This window comes from Chlorocebus sabaeus, chromosome 15, assembly GCF_047675955.1.
Source record: "Chlorocebus sabaeus isolate Y175 chromosome 15, mChlSab1.0.hap1, whole genome shotgun sequence".
Classification (NCBI taxonomy): Eukaryota; Metazoa; Chordata; class Mammalia; order Primates; family Cercopithecidae; genus Chlorocebus; species Chlorocebus sabaeus.
Genome location: NC_132918.1, coordinates 78,826,414 through 78,847,204, shown reverse-complemented (window position 1 = coordinate 78,847,204; position 20,791 = coordinate 78,826,414). Strand labels below are relative to the sequence as shown.

At 36.1% G+C, this 20,791-nt stretch overlaps 1 protein-coding gene across 47 annotated transcripts in view; it reads left to right on the top strand.

The window, feature by feature from the left end:
* CLASP2 (cytoplasmic linker associated protein 2) overlaps positions 1–20,791 on the top strand; it is a 215,689-nt gene that overhangs the window by 133,427 nt on the left and 61,471 nt on the right. For 29 of the 47 annotated variants that reach the window (XM_038002994.2, XM_038002990.2, XM_038002982.2 and 26 more), the window contains 4 exons: positions 1,239–1,483; positions 3,765–3,828; positions 13,151–13,314; positions 14,745–14,823. In XM_038002994.2, the coding sequence (XP_037858922.1) occupies positions 1,239–1,483; positions 3,765–3,828; positions 13,151–13,314; positions 14,745–14,823 (552 nt within the window). Of the gene's footprint in view, positions 1–1,238; positions 1,484–3,764; positions 3,829–13,150; positions 13,315–14,744; positions 14,824–14,954; positions 15,006–20,791 lie in introns of all 47 variants that reach the window. The other 18 variants (XM_038002988.2, XM_073023688.1, XM_073023686.1 and 15 more) reach the window with 1 other exon arrangement.

Genomic DNA, 20,791 nt, shown 5'->3' with positions numbered 1-20,791 from the left:
TGGTCTTCTATTAAAAATTAAAGTAGAAGTAAAATCCTTAGACATACATTTATTTTTCTGTAAATATGGTTATCAAAAGAGAGATACTGCTTGAATAATGTCCTCTGGAGGTGCTCATTCTTTCAGCTTGACTACTTCATACAAATGAAATGAGGTCATTCACACTGACATCTATAACAAAAGTTATCCTAGAGCTTAACACAAGAAACATTACCATTCAAAATTAAGCTAGTGTCTCTAAATCAATATAAGGTTTTTAGTGATGGAAACATCTCTTAAAACTATTTTGAATTAAATCATGTTTTTTTAGATTTTAGACTTTGGATAACTTATTGCCACCTGGAACTATTTTAAATTATTGTGTTTAATCTGTTTCATAGACATCTTCACCACTCATCAACCAAAATTCAAATATCAGATAACATAAAGATTTGTTTTCAACTCTTTTAAGGAAATCTTAAATAAACTATTTATTCTTTCTCATTTCACTTGAAATATGCAAAGTATAACTGGCAGTTACATATATTAAATAAGATTTAGATGTAAAGAAATCAAAGGAATCTGAATATGCTTTCTTATGTTTATTGAAGTAAACAATATAGATACATTGAGAAAAGCATAGAGGGCTCTCAAGGAGTTCGCCTCCTTAAAATAATAGTAGACTAAATAGTTTTTCATCATTCTTTGTATTTTATTTCTCTAGGAGACATGAGGGTTGGGTACAAGGGAAGGAATAGTGGCAAGAGAAGTGGTAATGGAGGTTAAAGGAGAATAAAGAAAAGATAGAAAGACAGAAAAAAAATGGAACTTTATACATGGAAAATATTTTTCTGATCCATTATACTCTTTCTTTAAAAAGGTAATATTTTCTTCTTACCAACTCAGATTTCTAATACAAGTTCTGTTCATTTACATTCTAGTAGTTCTTGGTTTTTCATGAAAAGGGGAAAGGAAAAACTCAATTTTTTAGCACTTCCCACTTTACATATCTGAGCTTCCATATAGTCTTATTCTGCTTCCACCACTTTCCATAGTTAAAGAATGTTTTACCTTCTACTAACTTCTAAAACTTGTTTTCTGAAGAAAAACTGAATACTGACATTCTGTTATTACAATGATTAGGAGCATGCTTTGCATTGATTTTAAAACAAAAATCAATCCTTTTGTGGTCAGTAGAAATTATGAAATGCCAATGTATTCTTTTGGCTACTGCTAATGAGATTCTTGATGTATAACAGAAAAAACCAGCTCGAAGAAGATATGAATCATATGGAATGCATTCAGATGATGACGCCAACAGCGATGCATCTAGTGCTTGTTCAGAACGCTCCTATAGTTCTCGAAATGGTAGTATTCCTACATATATGAGGCAGACGGAAGATGTGGCAGAAGTCCTCAATAGATGTGCTAGTTCCAATTGGTCAGAAAGGAAGGAAGGCCTCCTAGGTCTGCAGAACTTATTGAAAAATCAGAGAACACTAAGGTGAGATGTTTTGTCTTATTTGACTTTGTTTCTATAATACTTTAGAGATATTGGTATAGAAATAGACTTGTCCTGAATTCATATGGTTGCATCAAAGTGTTTTTCCAAAGCTTCAGTCTTTGAAGACCATCTATACCTTCATTTACTAAAAAAAAAAAAAAAAAAAAAAAAAAAAAATTGGTTGTTTTGTTTTTTTGAGACGGAGCCAGACTGGAGTGCAGTGGCGCGATCTCGGCTCACTGCAAGCTCCATGCTGGGTTCATGTCATTCTCCTGCCTCAGCCTCCTGAGTAGCTGGGACTACAGGTGCCCGCCACCATGCCCAGCTAATTTTTTGTATTTTTTTAGTGGAGACGGAGTTTCACCGTGTTAGCCGGGATGGTCTCGATCTCCTGACCTCATGATCCGCCCTCCTCGGCCTCCCAAAGAGCTGGATTACAGGCGTGAGCCACCGTGCCCAGCAATTGTTCTATTTAACAAAACATTTTAAAAGGAAACTTTTTATTCACACATAGAAATTAAATTTAAAATGGTATTACTTTTAATATTAAATAATAAAATGTACATAGTGATAAAACTGGTTTATTAAAATTTATTCCTGGTAAGTTTTTCAATGAGAGGAAGAATGTTTATGCTTATTTGGAAATGAAGATATATTCTTAGTGTGTGTGTAATATGTGAATTTTAGTGTATTACAAAGTTGAATTGGAAGGAATTTCTTTGAGAACAGATATTTGTTAATATTTTGGGTTTGGTGTTTTGTTTCCTTTGCTAATGGCATTAATCATGTTTTTCCCCCCTGCTTGCTTTATTGTCCTTATCTGTGTGATGTTTTAAACCTATAGTTGACCCCTTTGAGAACCTAGCTTCAGATATTTCATAGGGTTAAGCATGGTGGAATGTACAGGGTTACTTCCTGACTTGATACCTGTGAAATAAGAGTTTGATGTACTTACTTCCTGTGTATTTGTTTTAGGACGTATTAGAACTATATAATTTAAAATAAATGTTTCTGTATTACCTAAATATGTTTTCATGTGTGCATATCACACATCATGAATCACTGCAATCCACCATCATAATATTGTTCCCAGCCCATCAAGATTAAGTTAATATTAGATTCAGCATGCCATTTTAAATGACAAGGGAGTAGGCATAGTTTAGAATGATTTTAGCCCGTAAGCAGCAACATTTAAGAAAATGTCTTAACACCTAAAAGGATAGAATTCATGTGTTCATCATTTTAAATGGCAAGGGAGTAAGCATAGTTTAGAATGATTTTATCCTGTCAGTAGCAACATTTAAGAAAACGTTTTAACACTTAAAAGGATAAAATTCATGTATTGGGAATGCCACATGTAAAATTTCCCCTGTCACACTCCATTAATGAAGGATAATTGTATTTCTCTTCTTAACTTTTAACCTTTAAGATAGTGTGGGCTACAACAGAGTAATTGTTGTATTTAGTAACTTTGTATTTAGCCCAGACTAGGAAATCCCACAAATTTCTTAATTTTTAGGGCTGATGTTTTTTAATGATTTTGTCGTTGTTTCTGATTTTTAAGAGATGAGATCTCGCTTTGTCACCCAGTATGGAGTGCAGTGGCACAATCATTGTTCACTGCTGCCTTGAATTCATGGGCTCAAACAGTCCTCTCGCTTCAGCCTCCCAAGTAGCTGGGACTACAGGCATGTACCACCACACCCAGCTGATTTTTTTTTTTTTTTTCTTGAGACAGAGACTAACCCTGTCACCCAGGCTGGCGTACAGTGGTGCAGTCTCAGCTCAGTGCAACCTCTGCCTCGCAGGTTCAAGCAGTTCTCCTGCCTCAGCCTCCCGAGTAGCTGGGATTATAGGCATGTGCCACCATGCCCAGCGCAGCTACTTTTTTGTATTTTTAGTAGAGACGGGGTTTCACCACGTTGGCCAGGCTAGTCTCAAACTCCTGACCTCCAGTGATCTGCCCACCTCAGCCTTCCAAAGTGCTGGGATTACAGACATGAACCACTGTGCCCGACCATTCCCAACTGTTTTGTTTTGTGTTCTTTTTTTAATTTATAGAGACAGGGTCTTGCCATTTTGCCCAGGCTGGTCTTGAACTCCTGGGCTCAAGCGATCCTCTCACCTCAGCCTCCCAAAATGCTAGGATTTATAGGTGTGAGCCACCATGCCCAACCTAACCTTTTTTTTTTTTTTTTTTAAGAAAATTATATGTAAAGTTACTTTTATATGACTTCTTGCTACAGCAAGATACTAATTAACCGCTGTATTATTTTGGCAGTCGAGTTGAACTGAAAAGATTATGTGAAATTTTCACAAGAATGTTTGCTGACCCTCATGGCAAGGTATGTTTTAGTATTTAAGATTATTTATTTCCGTAGGGTATCATTTGTATATTGTCAAAGTAGAAACATTGTAGGCCTTTCTTATTTTATTGTCCCAAAATGGCAGTAATATTTTCAAACATAATTAAAATTGTTTGGTATCATACATAATTTAGAAATTAATCTCTGGTAACTTTTTGAGCTCCAATGATAGATGGTCTAAGACTGAAAATTAAAGGGGATACAGTTACAACTCATGTAATTTAGTCAAGTTGGTGTATTTTGTGTTACTAAGACTGTTTTAGTGTTTGTAAAAGACATAATTGGGGTAAGTTGAAAAAGTTTTTAACATTTTGTTTTCGTCTCTGATTAATTACAGCATTGATGTAAATATATTTCAATTTTGAAATAATAATTTTGTAGAAAAGAATTGTCATTAATTAACACAAAGGCACAAAATGTGGTTTCAGCCATAGTTTGGTGGTAATGTAAGAGACATTTCTTACATTGAAATAGTCTGTAAAAATTTTCAGAGCTTTGTTCATTTTTAATGTTGATTAAAACATATTTATTTAAGTACTTATATGTAATCTGCATGTGTACTGTGAAATTTTGGTTTACTTGGATGCATAGTGCTGTTATAAAACTGTGGTCACATATTCCGTTTCCAGCAGTATGTTTGACAATGGTGAAATCTTCCCTTAGGATACCAAATGTCTACAGGAGACTTTCTAACCTAAGTGAGAGGGAAATATGGCAAGGAAATGATAAGAAAAATATTAATGAATTTCACTTTACTGTTTCTTTTTATTGTCTTCACTTTATTGTTGCACATCTCATTTCCTCTTTTTTTTTTTCTATTTTTGGTATTTTCATTACTTACAACACTACTTAAAGATAATGAAATCCACTTTATACATAAACTAAAATCCAGCTAATGATTTAAATCCAGTGGGGGATATACTTATCTAAATAAATTGCTTATACTTTAAAACAATATTTTCAAAGATTATTCTATCAGAAGTTTTATTTATTTGAGGATAAAATATCCTATTAAAAGACAAAGAAGAAAATACATTTGGTAAAGTTTGTAACTTATAATTGAACATGCAGGTAACTGTACCATTCTATATTGATATTGCTATCACTGATTACAGTTGTAAGTCTTTAATGTAAAAATTTCTATAAATCCTGAACAAATTAACTGTTGATATATTTAGTTGGCAATATAAGCTGAAGGACAAGACAGTTATTTGGGTTAACTTGTTTTATTAAACATTTAAATTAATAGTCTATTCAACTTTGAAATACATAGTTATTAAGCATCTTCAGTAATTCCTGCTACTGGAAGATATAAGACCAAAGCTAGATTATTTCTTGAAGTCACAGTTTTTGACTTTCTTTTAAGGCAATAATGCAGTTTGGTTGGATGCCATGATATATAGTGATAAAGACAAACATTTTTTTAAAAGATCAAATAGGAAAGCTGAGTTTAACACTGGTATAGAAACTTAACTGAGCACGAATGTTTGGCCTCTCTTAATACATGTGGAGAACCAGCTACTATTTTCCCTAGGATTGCATCAAATTTCTCTTCTTAGGGCTTTATAGCAACATAAAATTCTTATCTACCCATCTGGTTTGTTTGTTTGATTTTGGTTTTTGTTTCTTAGTCAGTTCTGTGAAGACAAATGTAATGGGAAGATTTTCATATTTTTGTGTGGCCGTTGATTGTCCATCAGAGACTCTGTCAATAATGTAATTCATTAAGGATAGACAAGACTTGTCACCATCCTGTGCTGAGTTAAAAATGTTTGAGTTTTTGCATTGTATTCTGATATTTTTAAAATAGCTGCACCCCTCCCTTTTTAATGTATTTTTAGACCAACAGTTCCATCTTGAGAATCAAGCAACTTTTTTTGGTATCTTCTTTCTGAATGCAATCTTGTTCTGTATCGGACTCAGCCACTATTTTCTGTAAATCATGTAGCTTTGCAGACCATAATGGTCTCTGTCCCAGCTACTCAATTATGCCATTATAGCACAAAGGCACCCTTAACAGGCAATAAATAAACAAATGTGTGTGTTGGGTTGCAATAAAACTTTATTTATGAACATTAGAATGTGAGGGTGTATGTGTGTGTGTGTGTATGTGTGTGTGTAAATTTTTTTTTTTTTTTTTTAATACAAGATCTCTTTCTGTCACCCAGGCTGGAGTACAGTGGCATGATCTTGGCTCACTGCTTCCGCCTCCTGGGTTCAAGCGATTCTCATGCCTCAGCCTTCCAAGTAGCTGGGCTTACAGTCATGTGCCACCACACTCTGCTAATTCTTTGTATTTTTAGTAGAGACGGGTTCTCGCCGTGTTGGCCAAGCTGGTCTTGAACTCCTGGCCTCAAGTGATCTGAGGTGACAAGCCTATCTTGTCCCCCCAAAGTGCTGTGATGACAGACGTGAGCCATCATGCCTGGCCATGTGTTTATATAATTTTCATGTGTCACTAAATACCCTTTTGATTGCTTTTAAAATCATTTTTTAAATGACTGTAAAAACTTTTTAAGAATTAGAAATAGCTTGCAGGCCATACTTTGCTGACCCCTGTCATATATGATCAACTCTTTGTCATTGACACTAAAATAGAAACGTATGTTCAGGAACCTATACCCTTGGAAAGCTGAAATTATTTGATGTCTGTAATTTGATAAATGAACTTTTTACTTCATATGCCCGTATAGAAACAAGTAGTTAACCACAGTATCTGTAAGACAATAATTTAGACCATAAATCAGCAAATGTGTTATTTTAAAGCCTTTTAGTATTTTTTATAAGTGAAGTAGTACAACAGATGTTGTACTGCAAAATGGTAGGCTTTGGACATTATCTTGAGGGCAGTGAGCAGTCACTGAGTAGATAAGACGTACCTTTGGAAGCATTACTTAAGCAGTGTGAGGGAGAATTTAAAATAACAAGTATTGATAGTGAAGCTAGATTGCTTGGGTTCAAATTCTACCTCCAATTTATTAGCAGTATGTACTTTAATTATTAATTATTAATCTGTAAAACAGTTAATAGTAATATCCACCTCATAAGATAGTGATGATGATTAAATGAGTCAATATATGTAAACCCTTAGAACATACCAAGTACCATATATAAGTTTTTTAAAGATCAAATAAATTTTTTAAATTAAGGAGTTTGAGGCAGATTTTTATTGTGACTGCTCTGGACCCATTTTTTGCCCATCAGATGCAAGCAGTATCAGTTGCCAAAAGCCATCCCGTATATTTTTGGCACTTGACTCTGGAAAGAACTGCCTTCACTGTGGTGCTTGCTTTGAATTGACATTTTATGGTATTTGTAACACTACCTCTTGAATCATACTCTTAAGTCTTGGACAGCAAGGGTAGGAATTCAATCTGTGGCTATTAAAATGAGGCACAGCTGAATCTCCTGACAAGCATTCTAGGAAGCTCAGCTGCCTGCAGTGTTTGGATCAGGAGACCATAACATACATCTTACCTAGGGAAAATAAAAAGTAGTATAGTTACTTTTATTACTTCCAATCAATAGTTATTGTTTCAAGCCTTCACAGAAATATTTTAACTTGTGAAAGTATTGCTTCTGAGAGGAGGAAAAAAAGAGAAAAGAAAGGAAAAAAATTCCATAGACTATGCTTTGGAACCAAATGTTGGCCCTGTTCAGAAGTGGGAGTATGTATCTATTATTCTTGGATTCTTTTCAGATGTTTAACCTCAAGGATTGGTAGGGTCTGGAAAAGAAGAGTTTTTGTCTTTAGTTTTCTTAATTTTCCTGGCAAGGAGGTACAAGAGAAACAAAATCATATGTTCTTCTCCCATACTATTCATTTAAGTCTTGTTTTAAAAACTATTTTGAGTTTATCATAAAACTTTGAAAACATTTGTCACTTTTATTTTCTAAGTGTTTTTCTTCCATACAGGAACTTTGCATTGATGGCGACTAATTTGTGTGTTTTTCTTTTTTTTCTTTTTTTCTTTTTGCATGCTGTCCCCTGTGTTGGAACTCTCAATAGAGAGTAAGTTGGTTCAATATTTGTTGGAAACCTAACTTTACTGCATGACTGTGAAATTAACCCTTTTTCTCTGTTTTCTCTCCCGAAGAGTTCATGCAGTGTTGGAACCTTTGCAATCCACGAAATGCTATTTGCAGTTATGCAAACTATCATTCTGTTTGGAGATATGCTTTTTAATCTACTAATTAATCTAATTTGATTATGTTCTTCTGTTCTATATTTGATGACTGGCACACCTAAGATATAAGGGAGTTAAAGAAAAGTCTGCCTCAATTGTAATAGCTCGAGTATTTTAATTCTTTTCCAACAAATTATATTTATGAGATATGTGGGATAATAAATTGATTCTGTTGAAGATTGCTTCCATTGAATTTTTTTTAAAAAAAATTTAACCCCTACCTTCCCACAATTGACATTTTATTAATGTCATTCCATAAAAGCAAACAGTGGATTATGGAATAGTAATTCTCATCTTTGTCTTCTGAAAGAAAATGTGAATCACTAGTATTATATTAGTATAGCCATTTTCCACTTTTTTCTTTAATCATAGATAAGGAAATGGGAGCATATTAACATCTGACAAGAACCCTTTTTGTTAGGGCAATCAAGTAAGAAATTTTGTATATAATTTTCAACAAATTTTAGATATGGATGATGAATGAAGATAGATCGGTGTGTATGTATCTATATGTAAGTACAATTGACTTAGAGAGGGACAAAGACCTCTGTGGAATCGAAAATCTATATATAATTTTTAACTCCCCAAAACATAACTACTAATAGCCTAGTGTTGACCAGAAACCTTACCAATAACATAGTCAATTAACATATATTTTATTTATTATATGTATCATACAGTGCATTTTTTTTTCTTTTTTTTTGAGACCGAATCTCGCTCTTTCGCCTAGGCTGAAATGCAATGGCTCAATCTCAGCTCACCACAACCTCCGCCTCCTAGGTTCAAGCAATTCTCCTGCATAGGTGGGATTACAGGCATGCGCCCACCACGCCCAGCTAATTTTGTATTTTAGTAGAGATGGGGTTTCTCAATGTTGGCCAGGCTGGTCTCGAACTCCCGACCTCAAGTGAGCCACATGACTCGGCCTCCCAAAGTTCTGGGTTACAGGCATGAGCCACCACGCCTGGCCTATATACTGTCTTCTTAAAATAAAGTAAACTAGAGAAAATAAAATGTTATTAGCCAGGCTCATGCGTGTAATCCCAGCACTTTGGGAGGCTGAGGTGGGCAGATCACCTGGGCTCAGGAGTTTGAGACCAGCCTGGCCAATGTGCTGAAACCCTATCTCTACTAAAAATACAAAAAAATTAGCCGGGCGTGGTGGCGCTGACCTGTAATCCCACCTATACAGAAGGCGGAGGCGGGAGAATCACTTGAGCCTGGGAAGCGGAGGTTGCAGTAAGCCGAGATCGCACCAGTGCACTCCACCCTGGGTAATAGAGTGAGACTCCGTCTCAGAAAGAAAATAAAATGTTGTTAAAATTACAAGGAAGGGAAAATATATTTACTTACTAATTATTAGGTGGAATGGATCACCATAAAGCTCTTCATTATTGTCATCTTCACCTTGAGTAGGCTAAGGAGGAAGAGGAGGGGCTGGTGTTGCTATCTCAGGGGTGGCAGAGGTGGAAGAAAATCCACGTATAAGTGGACCCACACAGTTTAAAAGCATGTGGTTCAAGGGTCACCTGTGTATGTGTGTGCATATGATCATTTACTAAGTACCATTGATAGGATATAAGCATTTTTAAAAAATAATAGTACAGGCTGGGCACATGGCTCACATCTATAATCCTAGCACTTTGGGAGACTGAGGTGAGAGGATTGCTTAAGGCTGGGAGTTTGAGACCAACCTGGGCAACAAAGGTAGACCCCATCTGTACAAAACTTAAAAAATTAACTGGACATGATAGTGCATGCCTGTAGCCCTACCTACTGAGGAGGCCGAGGTGGGAAGATCGCTCGAGCCCAGTGGTTTTAGGCTGCAGTATGCCATGGTCGTGCCAGTACACTGCAGACTGGGTGGTAGAGTAAGACTGTCTCGAAAGCAATAACAAAATTTTAAAAATAGTACAATTTCTTATGTAGAGTACAGCAACTAACATGTCCACATTTTTATTTAGCTACTCACGTTTTATATAACCAAAAAATATTTCTACTTAGGAAACTCAGAGATGTCTTCTTGAAGAAAATGGATCTTAACAGAACATGAGCTTTGGATATGTCAGTGTGAGAATAAAGGCTTATTGGAAGTAGCTAGCCTGAGTCCAGAAAAAGAAGTGGGAGACGCTAGAAAGTTTATGGGAAATAAGAAGTTAATCTTGGCTCGAATAAAGGGAAGGTCTTCCCTTGCATTGAAGAAAAAAGGTTGGATATATGAGATGGGTTCAAGGATAAAGAGTTTATGTTTCCAGATAGCCCAAGATCAATTTGGAGTTAGAAACTTGTCTAAGTATTTTAGACATTATCTTATAAAGACAGTGAAGGTACATTAAAGGATTTTGTTTCCATCCAGAGTGATACCACAATCTGATGGTGACAAACATGAGTTGACAAACTACAACCTGCAAGCCATATCTTTCCTGCTGCCTGTTTTTGTGAATAAAGTTATATTGGCACACAGCCATGCTTATTTGTTTATGTGGTGTCAGTGGCTGTGCTAAATGGCAAAGTTGAGTAGTTGCGATGGAGACCATATGGCTTGCAAAGCCCTAGGATATTTACTATCTGGCCTGTTACAAAAATGGTTTACTGACCCCTGGTATACAGAAAATATAAAACTAAAGTCAGGCTACTACAGAAATCCAGATCTGAGGTCGGAAAGGTTTGGTGCCTTTAGTGATGGTGTGGTAAACAGATTTGGAGAAGGTCAGGAAAAAGCTGTTCTAGAGGTTCTGAGGCCTCATGGGATAGATCAGAGAGACTATGTCAAGTAGGTCACATTTATGATAAAAAGAGAATCAGGATGAAGACATGCAAAAGGGGAATTCCTGGCAAACAGAAAGAAGGGAAGTAAGAGGAAAGCCGTGTCAAGTTACAGAACGGCCAAACATACTAAACTTAATGAAGACACTGTTATACATCACGATTAGAAAGTAATTGGTGGGAGCAATAGGATGGAAACAGAGAGATAATTTATTGGGATGACTTCTGCATCTGTAAGCAAAGGATTTAGGTAGAGAATAAAAGAGTAAAGATAGAGGAGACCATGTTTTAGAGAACAAGAATATAAAGTAGAAAGATTAGCCTTAAAATGAAGAAAATCACTTCTTCTTGAAGAAATGATTAGAAGGATAGGTATAGAGGAAATCAAATTGAGGGAAGAGTCAATGGAGAATTTCATGTTGAATGACAATGAAGAAGATAAGTTAGGTCATCTGGTAATAGAGTGGATGAGCACCAAGTGACCTAGCTTTAAGTCCTGGCCTAGCTATTAACCATCTGTGAAACATTGGGCAGGTCATGTAATTCTCTGGGTCCCTGTTTCCTCATCCATAAAATAGGAGGGTTGACCTAGGCATTCTAATGTCTGTGATTTTCAGAATGGATTTTCATGTAGGAAAGCTTGAGGTTGTAATCTTCAGGAGCATAGACAAGCGTTGAAACAAGGGTGAAAGTGAACCAAAGAATAGGATAATGGTGTCCTAGTAAATGAGCTTTGGGGGAGAGCCAGGAAGCTCTGATTTGTAGTGTTTGCCCATTTCTGAGATGTGAATACCCCTATCCACTTCACAAAATTCCTGAATATTTAACAGTTGACTGTCTAGACAGGTGCAAACTGAAGCCAGCACATCACTGAACAGATTTGCTAGGTAACAGTAAGAATGAGTACCAGATTAGTTACATGCATTTGTCATAGACTAGGTCTAGTGAAGTTCCTTGACAGTGTTCCTGGCCTTTAATGAAACAGTTGGCCAAGTCTGGAATCTAAGAGAATCCAAGTTCTTGGGGGATTGTTGGGGTAGGGGTGGGACAAGAGTTAAAGGAATCCACATTGAGTAGGAACATTGTTGAAGCACACACTGCCTGGGGACCAGAGAATACTCAAAACTTTAATTATAGTTTCTACTGTTACCAGTATAGTGCATCTTAAGCAAATAACTAAGGTGTATTTTTATTTTTAACTCAATTTAAATGGTGAAGCTTAATTACAATTCTGATAAAGAAAATCCTTCATTTCTAAAGAGAAAAAAATAAAGAGTTCATCTGTAACTGTATAATGGGAATTCAAGAAATAAAATGTACATTGAGAGCAAAACCCTTAGTTCTCAAGTTAACATATTCACTTTTTGAGATTAACTTGAAAAGTTAATAATTTTAAGATTTTTTTAACCCATAGTTTTTAATCTATGATTAAAATGTTTGTTATAATTTGTCCAGTAATACATTATGGCTGACAGAGTTTTTTCTTCTTTACCTAGAAACTAATTTTCTAGTATGGTATTGACTATCTTATAAAGAGATACAGCCTTGATAAAGGTCACTTTTCATAAGTATTTTAATGAGCTGCATCACTTATAAACATTATCTTTCCTTCACTATAATAATTTTTTTCTACCTTATAAAAATGTGTAAACCAATAGATTAATATTGGAAGTAAGTTAAAAAACCCATAAATGGATATGGAGACTAATAGTATGCCATCTTGGACTTTTTAAAAATCACTAAAATTTAGATGTAGACATTGTTCTTGGATTTATTTTATTTTAGATGCAGTTACAGTTGAATCATTGAAAATTACCATTGAGGCAGTTTTAATAAATAATATATCCCATACCAAATTATTTGTGACAATTGTCATTTTGAGAAGTCTGAGGATTCTCTAATTAGTCTATTATGCCAGGTACATTTTATACTTTAAGGTCATTGTAGTCTTCTCATTTACTCAGTACCACTCTTCGGAAGAACTGAAAGTTAGTGAAACTATAGTTTGTTCCCCTACATTTTATAGAAAACAGATTTCACTTTAACCAGTTTAAGCTGTGGCATCATTGATAATATTAGGTGTGCCAGCCATTATGGCCAAACTTTCTTTACCAAGTGATGCTGCATGGAATAGCTAATTGTCGAACTTCTGCAGAAGTTGGATAACAGTTCAAATGTACTCTTGTATCACAGAGTCCAATGAAAAGCAAGAGAGATTGTTTTTCCGCTTGGCTGCCAAACGCTGTGCCTCTGATTCCTGTGTTCCTTTCTATATTCGTTTTGAATTGAACATAGAGGTCAATATTTCCTCTTTTTTTCTCCCTACCTCTCCCCTTTATTAACTGTAGGTATTCAGCATGTTTTTGGAAACGCTAGTGGATTTCATACAAGTCCACAAAGATGATCTTCAAGATTGGTTGTTTGTACTGCTGACACAACTACTAAAAAAAATGGGTGCTGATTTGCTTGGATCTGTTCAGGCAAAAGTTCAGAAAGCCCTTGATGTTACAAGGTAATATTTTTTTCATATATTTCAAGTTAACCTGATAATAACTAGGAATATCTAACCCCCATATTAATAGTTCAGATTTGTGAGTCCCTTTGAACAATTTAGACCGCATGGACTCCATTTGAAGATTGTTAATTATGCCCCCTCATATCGTATATTTAACGCAACATTTTTCCTTGGGTCAAACCCTGCATTTCTTTTATAAAAATTATATTAATATTGGTTGACTAGTTCAAGGTGGTGTTTTATCTTAATTGATATATCAGCAGCTGGGCATGGTGGCTCACACCTGTAATCCCAGCAGTTTGGGAGGTTGAGGTAGGCAGATCACTTGAGGTCAGGAGTCCGAGACCAGCCTGGTCAAAATGGTGAAACTGTATCTCTACTAAAAATACAAAAATTAGCCAGGTGTGGTGGCAGGCATCTGTAAGCTCAGCTACTTGGGAGGCTGAGGCAGAAGAATCGCTTGAACCCAGGAGGTGGAGGTTGCAGTGAGCTGAGATTGTGCCACTGCACTCCAGCTTGGGCAACAGAGAGAGACTCTGTCTCAAAAGAAAAAGAAAAAAAAAAGGTATCGCAAAGTAAGGCTGAAGATTGAAGATTTTATTTAGTCTACTATAAAAGGTATTTTCTGTGTATTTAAACAATGTTTTATTATGCATTTAAATATTCTAAATCTCTTTTTAGAAGGTTTTGAACCAATGATACAGTTCTACTTTCTTGTGTAGATTGTTGAAATAAGAAACACTTATTTCAAATATCTGTTTACTAGGTTGAGGTGAGTCAGAATTCAGATTTTAGGTGTAGAGAGACATTTCTGAGAAAGTTAAGCTTTTTGCTGAATACATTTTACTGATTGAATCTATAGTTGAGGCAAGATAGGCTATTATTTACTGTAGTGTTGCTTTTTGTTTGTTTGTTTGTTTGGGACGGAGTTTTGCTCTTGTTGCCCAGGCTGGAGTACAATGGCACAATCTCAGCTCACCGCAACCTCTGCCTCCCAGGTTCAAGTGATTCTTCTGCCTCAGCCTCCCGAGTAGCTGGTATTACAGGCACGCGCCACTATGCCTGGCTAATTTTGTATTTTTAGTAGAGACTGGGTTTCTCCATGTTGGTCAGGCTGGTCTCGAACTCCCGACCTCAGGTGATCCGCCGCCTCAGCCTCCCAAAATGCTAGGAATACAAGCATGAGCCATTGCGCCCAGCCTGTGTTGTTGCTTTTTAACCCTGTACTGAGTACAAATTCAGATGTTCATATTCTTCTGAGGATGCATTTATTGTATACTGTACCAGATAGTTTATACCACATGGAGATACTACTTCATGGATGTTTTTTGGATGACATTATGTTTGGTATTAAGCATAGTCTTTTGCTATTACATGCGTACTTGCTAACTAAATTTTTGTTTTGCTTTGCTTTGTTCTCGTTTCAGAGAATCTTTTCCAAATGATCTTCAGTTCAATATTCTAATGAGATTTACAGTTGATCAGACCCAAACACCAAGCTTAAAGGTAAAAATTTGAGATCTTTTGAAGACATTATAAGGAACTGAAATATTTATTAATAAAGTTATGTTGATATTTGTATTTCTGTCACATGAGAAACTGTTCAATCAGTGGGTTTTGTTTTTATAAACTTTCAGACAGTCAAGCCAGCACTTCGGGACCAGCTTCACTCTTTTTGGAGCTCCAAGGTTTTATTGTTTTTGTTTTCATTTGCATTATTTCTTTTCTTAACTCTCTGCAGTGTTTGCATCTATATTCAACTACTAACCTTTATAAGCCTTTTACGCATGCACATATTTGATTTCAAATGTTATTTAAATGCAATGCCAGACTCTAAGTCTTTTGGAGAAACTTAATGGTAATACACATTTGGAAGGCATCACAGTATTGCCATCTAACCCTAAGCTGGTAATGCAAACGCACTCTATAAAGTCTTATCTAATTTTATGTTTGTGATTTCCCATTCCTTTTTTTTTTTTTTTTTTTAAGTGTCAGGCGTTTTAACAGGTATTTTAGGCAAAATGTCAGTTTTGCCTATGTATTAACTAAACACAAATTTTTAAATTTAACCTCATTCCCTTTCTTCAATTATCCTTAAATGAAATAGTAAGTTTTTTTCTGATGTATGCATAACATTTGGAATTATAATTAACTTTCTCATTTGTTATATACACACATTTTCCAGTTAATGTGAAAACTAAGTGGATTCCAATTTGTGATTTAAAATGATGATTAAATTTTACATAAAAGAAAAAAATTAATGTACAAGAATAGCTCCTGAATTCTTTACTAAAGGGTTTTTTTAGTGAGTTTTATTAAATGAGATTAAAGTCAGGGAAATAACAAGCATATGTACTTACACAAGTCCTTTATTTTTCTGCTCTGTCCTGCACGAAACATATTTCTACAAGCATTACTGCCCAGGATTGACTTTTCCCTTAAGTTTCTGAACGCAATTGTGCCTCAGAATCACAATTATGTTTCTTATCAGGGTTGACTTTGTAAACCGAAAAGTGTCTGAGACAAGTCTCAATCAATTTAGAGTTTGCCAAGATCGAGGATGCATCCAGGAGAAAGAGACACAAGCTACAGTAGGGTCTGTGGCCTGTGCTTTCTTCCAGAGAGGGCTTTGAGGACTTTAATATTTAAAAGAGAAAGAGCCAGCAGAAGGGGAAAGAGGAACAATCAGGCATTCATCTCGTGTTCAGTAAATCTGATCTTACATAAGAGAAAGTAAACATAGAGTAGGGGAAGAAGTCAAATATGTGTTTGTCTCTGGGTGAGTGGGGAATGATTTCTAGTCTCATCGTTGTCCTCTACCTGTGAAGATAAACTGTTAATTTACATTGTCAGCATGAGGGAGACCACCTGAAGAGCTGTGTAGCCTTCTGTCTTGCAGCTGTCTGTGTATGAACAAATGGGAGGCAGTTTTTTGGATGACTCAGTTCCCAGGCCTAACTTTTCCCTTTGGCATAGGCCATTTTATTTTCCTTTCACAACTTACACTCAATATAATGTTGTTTTCTTAGAGCTGCTAGGGGAAAGAGGTTTCATCTGTTTGATTTTGAAAAGTGACCTACAGAAGAATAATTTACTTGATATTATTAATAGATATTTTTGAACTCAAAATGACCAAGGCATTGTGCTAGGTGTTCCTGGGAATATAAAGTTTGTAATTTTATCATTATTAACTATAATATATAATAAACTCTAAACAGTAATAAAAGTTATGATATAGGTACCTGTAGTGGTGTTCAGGTGCTAATGAAATGTATATAGAGTTAACTAGGTGTGGTAGTTCATGCCCATAGTCCTAGCTACTCAGGAGATGAGGCAAGAGGATTGCATGAACCCAGGAGTTGAGGTTACGGTGAGCTCTAATCACGCCACTGCACTCCAGCCTGGGAGCCTCTGTTTTTTAAGAGACAGAGTGAGACCCTGTCTGTTTTAAAAAAAAGAAAAAAGAAGAAGAAGAAGTAAAGAAAGAAAAAAAGTAGAAAATGTATATAGAGATGTTTCATGGGCCAGTGCAAATGAAGGTCTAAACCAGCTTAAGAAATAAGGGTGAGGCTGGACACAGTGGCTCACACCTGTACTCCCAGCACTTTGGGAGGCTGAGGCAGGTGGATCACTTGAGGTCAGGAGTTTGAGACCAGCCTGGCCAACATGGAGAAACCCTGTCTCTACTGAAAATACAAAAATTAACCAGGGGTGATGTTGGGCGCCTGTAGTCCCAACTACTTGGGAGGCTGAGGCAGGAGAATCGCTCGAACCCAGGAGGCGGAGGTTGCAGTGAGCCAAAATCATGCCACTGCTTTCTAGCTTGGGAGACAGAGTGAGATTCGGTCTCAGAAAAACAAATAAATAAAAATAAGGTGTTGATAGTTGAGTTCAGAGGCAGAATAAGTTGCAGGAGACTTGAAGAGAAAGACAAAGCAAAGATTAAAATGAGATATGCACAAATTAAAATTAACTTTCCTATTGGAAAATATTATACTGGAAACTGGAATCACAAGATTGTTTCTCTAAAAGCCTAAATTATTTATAAATACATATTTAATATAGATAATAGCTATATTAGCAAATCCATGAAGGAAAATCACTTTTTGGCTGGGCATGGTGGCTCAGGCATGTGATCCCAGCACTTTGGGAGGCCGAGATAGGTGGATCATCTGAGGTCAGGAGTTCGTGACCAGGCTGGCCAACATGGTGAAACCACGTCTCTACTAAAAATACAAAAAGTTAGCTGGGCATGGTGGCATGCGCCTGTAATCCTAGTTACTCGGGAGGCTGAGGCAGGAGAATCGCATGAACCCAGGAGGTGGAAGTTGCAGTGAGCCGAGTCTTTGCCACTGCCCTCTAGCCTGGATGACAGAGTGAGACTCCATCTCAGAAAAAAAAGAAAATCACTTTTCAACTCTTACATCAGTGTTTAGAATAGCAGGGAAAAGTTACATTGGAGCCATACCTTATGCCAAAAATAAAACCAGCTTTCAAGTGGGTGACAGGATTATGTATAAAAAGTTTTAACAGATTGTAGAAAACCACATGTAACTTGAGTATCAGATCTAGAAAATTTTTTTATTTATCTTTCAGATAAATGATGTACGTTTATATAAAATTTTACATCTCTTTTCGAGTGTAATGTGATTACATGTCAAGAGGAAGCAATAGGGGGAAATGGCAATACAAAGTGATTTTATTTGAATTAGTAATACTTTAAAAATAAATGTAATTTTTGCTGACCTCTTTTTCTGGGTTCCACAAACAAGTTAAAGAATTTCACATCCCTTAGCAGCTAGATTGTTTTGCTTCTCTGAAAAAGAATGCATGTTTGCTGTGTTAAAATTATAAACTAGGTATAATCTTGTAAAATATCCTGATAAATATACATGTTCAAATGATTATATATGTATTGTGGTTATGTTGCCTGTTAGTATAGTAAACACGTACATTCTGTGAAACCCTTGTAAAATTTTGCATGACGATAAATTGCCAAGGCACTGCATTAATTGAATCTCACATAGTGTTAATAAATATATTCAGTTATTGATGGTGGCAAATTATAAACAAAATATATTGATGTTCACTTTTTGATTTAACATAGTCACCTTCCATCTATTAACGCTGAGAGAGGATGACATTGCTTCAGGAATTCAGAATATTGGCCAGGGAATGGTGGCTTTTACCTGTAATCCCAACACTATGGGAGGCCAAGGTGGGCAGATCACTAGAGCACAGGAGTTCGAGACTAGCCTGGGCAACATGGCAAAACCCCATCTCTACAAAAACATTTTTTTAATTAGCTGGACATGGTGGTGCATGCCTGTGATCTCAGCTACTCGGGAAGCTAAAGTGGGAAGACCACTTGAGCTGGGATGTCGAGGCTACCAGTGAGCTGAGTTCACACCACTGCACTCCATCCTGGGTGACAGAGTGAGACCTTATCTCAAAAAAAAAAAAAAAAAAAATCAGAATATTATGTGCTATCATAATTTAATTGTGCCTGGTACTTTAAAACTAACCAGAAATCTCTTTTCCTGTCTACTACACATTTCTGATGGCTATTAGGTTAACTTTTGGTTTTTTCAATAAATTTAAAGTTATAAATATGCCTTTTAATTGACAAGTAAAAATTCTATAAATTTATGGCATATAACATGTTTTGATATATGTATACATTGTGGAATGGCTAAATCAAGTTATTTAACATTTGTATTACCTCATAGGTGTATCTTTTTGTGGCGAGAACACAAAATTCACTCTTTTATAAATTTTCAAATATGCTATATATTGTTCTTAACTGTAGTCACCATGATGTACAGGTCTCTTTTTGTTGTTGCTGATTATTTATCAAGAGAAACTGTTTCTTACCCCACATATTCATAATTCATAGTTAAGAAACACAAGTCAGTTACAAACTTCTAGGTCATTCAGCCTGAAGAAATTCTTTATATTCCATAATCCTTTTGCACCCTGGAAGATACCAGCCTTTCTCGTCTCCTCAAAATCTTTCATGGAATCATAATATTTCCATAGAAATCTTCATGTGCCTTCTTTCCTGGTTTAGCTACAGCAAACTTATAAAGAGCTGCTACCCCCAGGGATACAATGAATGCTCCCACAATATGAAATTGCAGACACTTGGCCAGAAGACCGTGCATCTGAGATTTCATCATAGCACTGGGAGCCATGGTAGTTGCTGTCCTTGATATCTATGTCAACCTCTACACCAACATCTTCCTGACTGATGGAGAAATCAAATCTCTTAAACCTATTACTCCTGTCTTATAACTAAAATGCTATGCCCTTTGACCAACATCTCTCCAGTCCCCTACCCTCCATTTTACTGTCTGTTTGTATAAATTTGACTTTTTTTTACATGCTGCGTGTAAATGAGATCATACAGTATTTGTCTTTCTATGTCTGGCTTATTTCATTTAATATATTGTCCTCCAGGTTCATCTTCGTTATCACAAACAACAGAATTTCCTTTATAAGGCTGACTAGTATTCCATTGTGTATATATATACCACATTTTTCATTATCTTTTCAGCCATTGATAGAAACTTAAGTTGATTACTTTTTTTTTTTTTTTTCCTGAGGCAGAGTTTCGCTCCTGTTGCCCAGGCTGGAGTGCAGTGGTGCGACCTCAGTTCACTGCAACTCCGCCTCCCAGGTTCAAGCGATCTCCTGCCTCAGCCTCCCGAGTAGCTGGGATTACAGGTGCCCACCACCACACCCAGCTAATTTTTGTATTTTTAGTATAGACAAGGTTTTACCACGTTGGCCTGGCTGGCCTTGACCTCCTGACATTAGGTGATCCGCCTGCCTCAGCCTCCCAAAGTGCTGGGCTTACAGGCGTGAGCCACTGCGCCTGGCTGATTCCATATCTTGGTATTATGAGTAATGCTGCAGTGAACATGGAAGTACAGATGTCACTTCCACATTCTGATTTCATCTCCTTTGGGTATATACCCACTATGGAATGCTAGATCATATGGTTGTTCTATTTCTAATTTTTTGAGGAACCTGCATATTATTTTCCATAATGGCAGTACTAATTTACATTTCCACCAGCATTGTGGAAGAGTTTCATTTTCTCCACATCATCACCAACACTTATCTTTCATCTTTTTGATAACAGTCATTCTAACAGGTGTGAGGTGAATATCTTAAATGTGGTATTAGTTTGCCTTTCCCTGATGAATACTGATATTGATCATTTTTCCATACACCTGTTGGCCATTTGTATGTCTTTCTTTGAGAAATGTCTATTCGGATCCTTTGCCCATTTTCTAAACAGTTTATTTGTTTTCTTGCTATTGAGTCATGTGAGTTTCTTATATATTTTGAATGTTAATGGCTTATCAGATGTATGGTTTACAGTACAATATTTTCTCCCATTTTGTAGTTGTCTCTTCAGATTGTTTCCTTTGCTGTGCAGAAGCTTTTTAGTTTGATGTAATCTCAT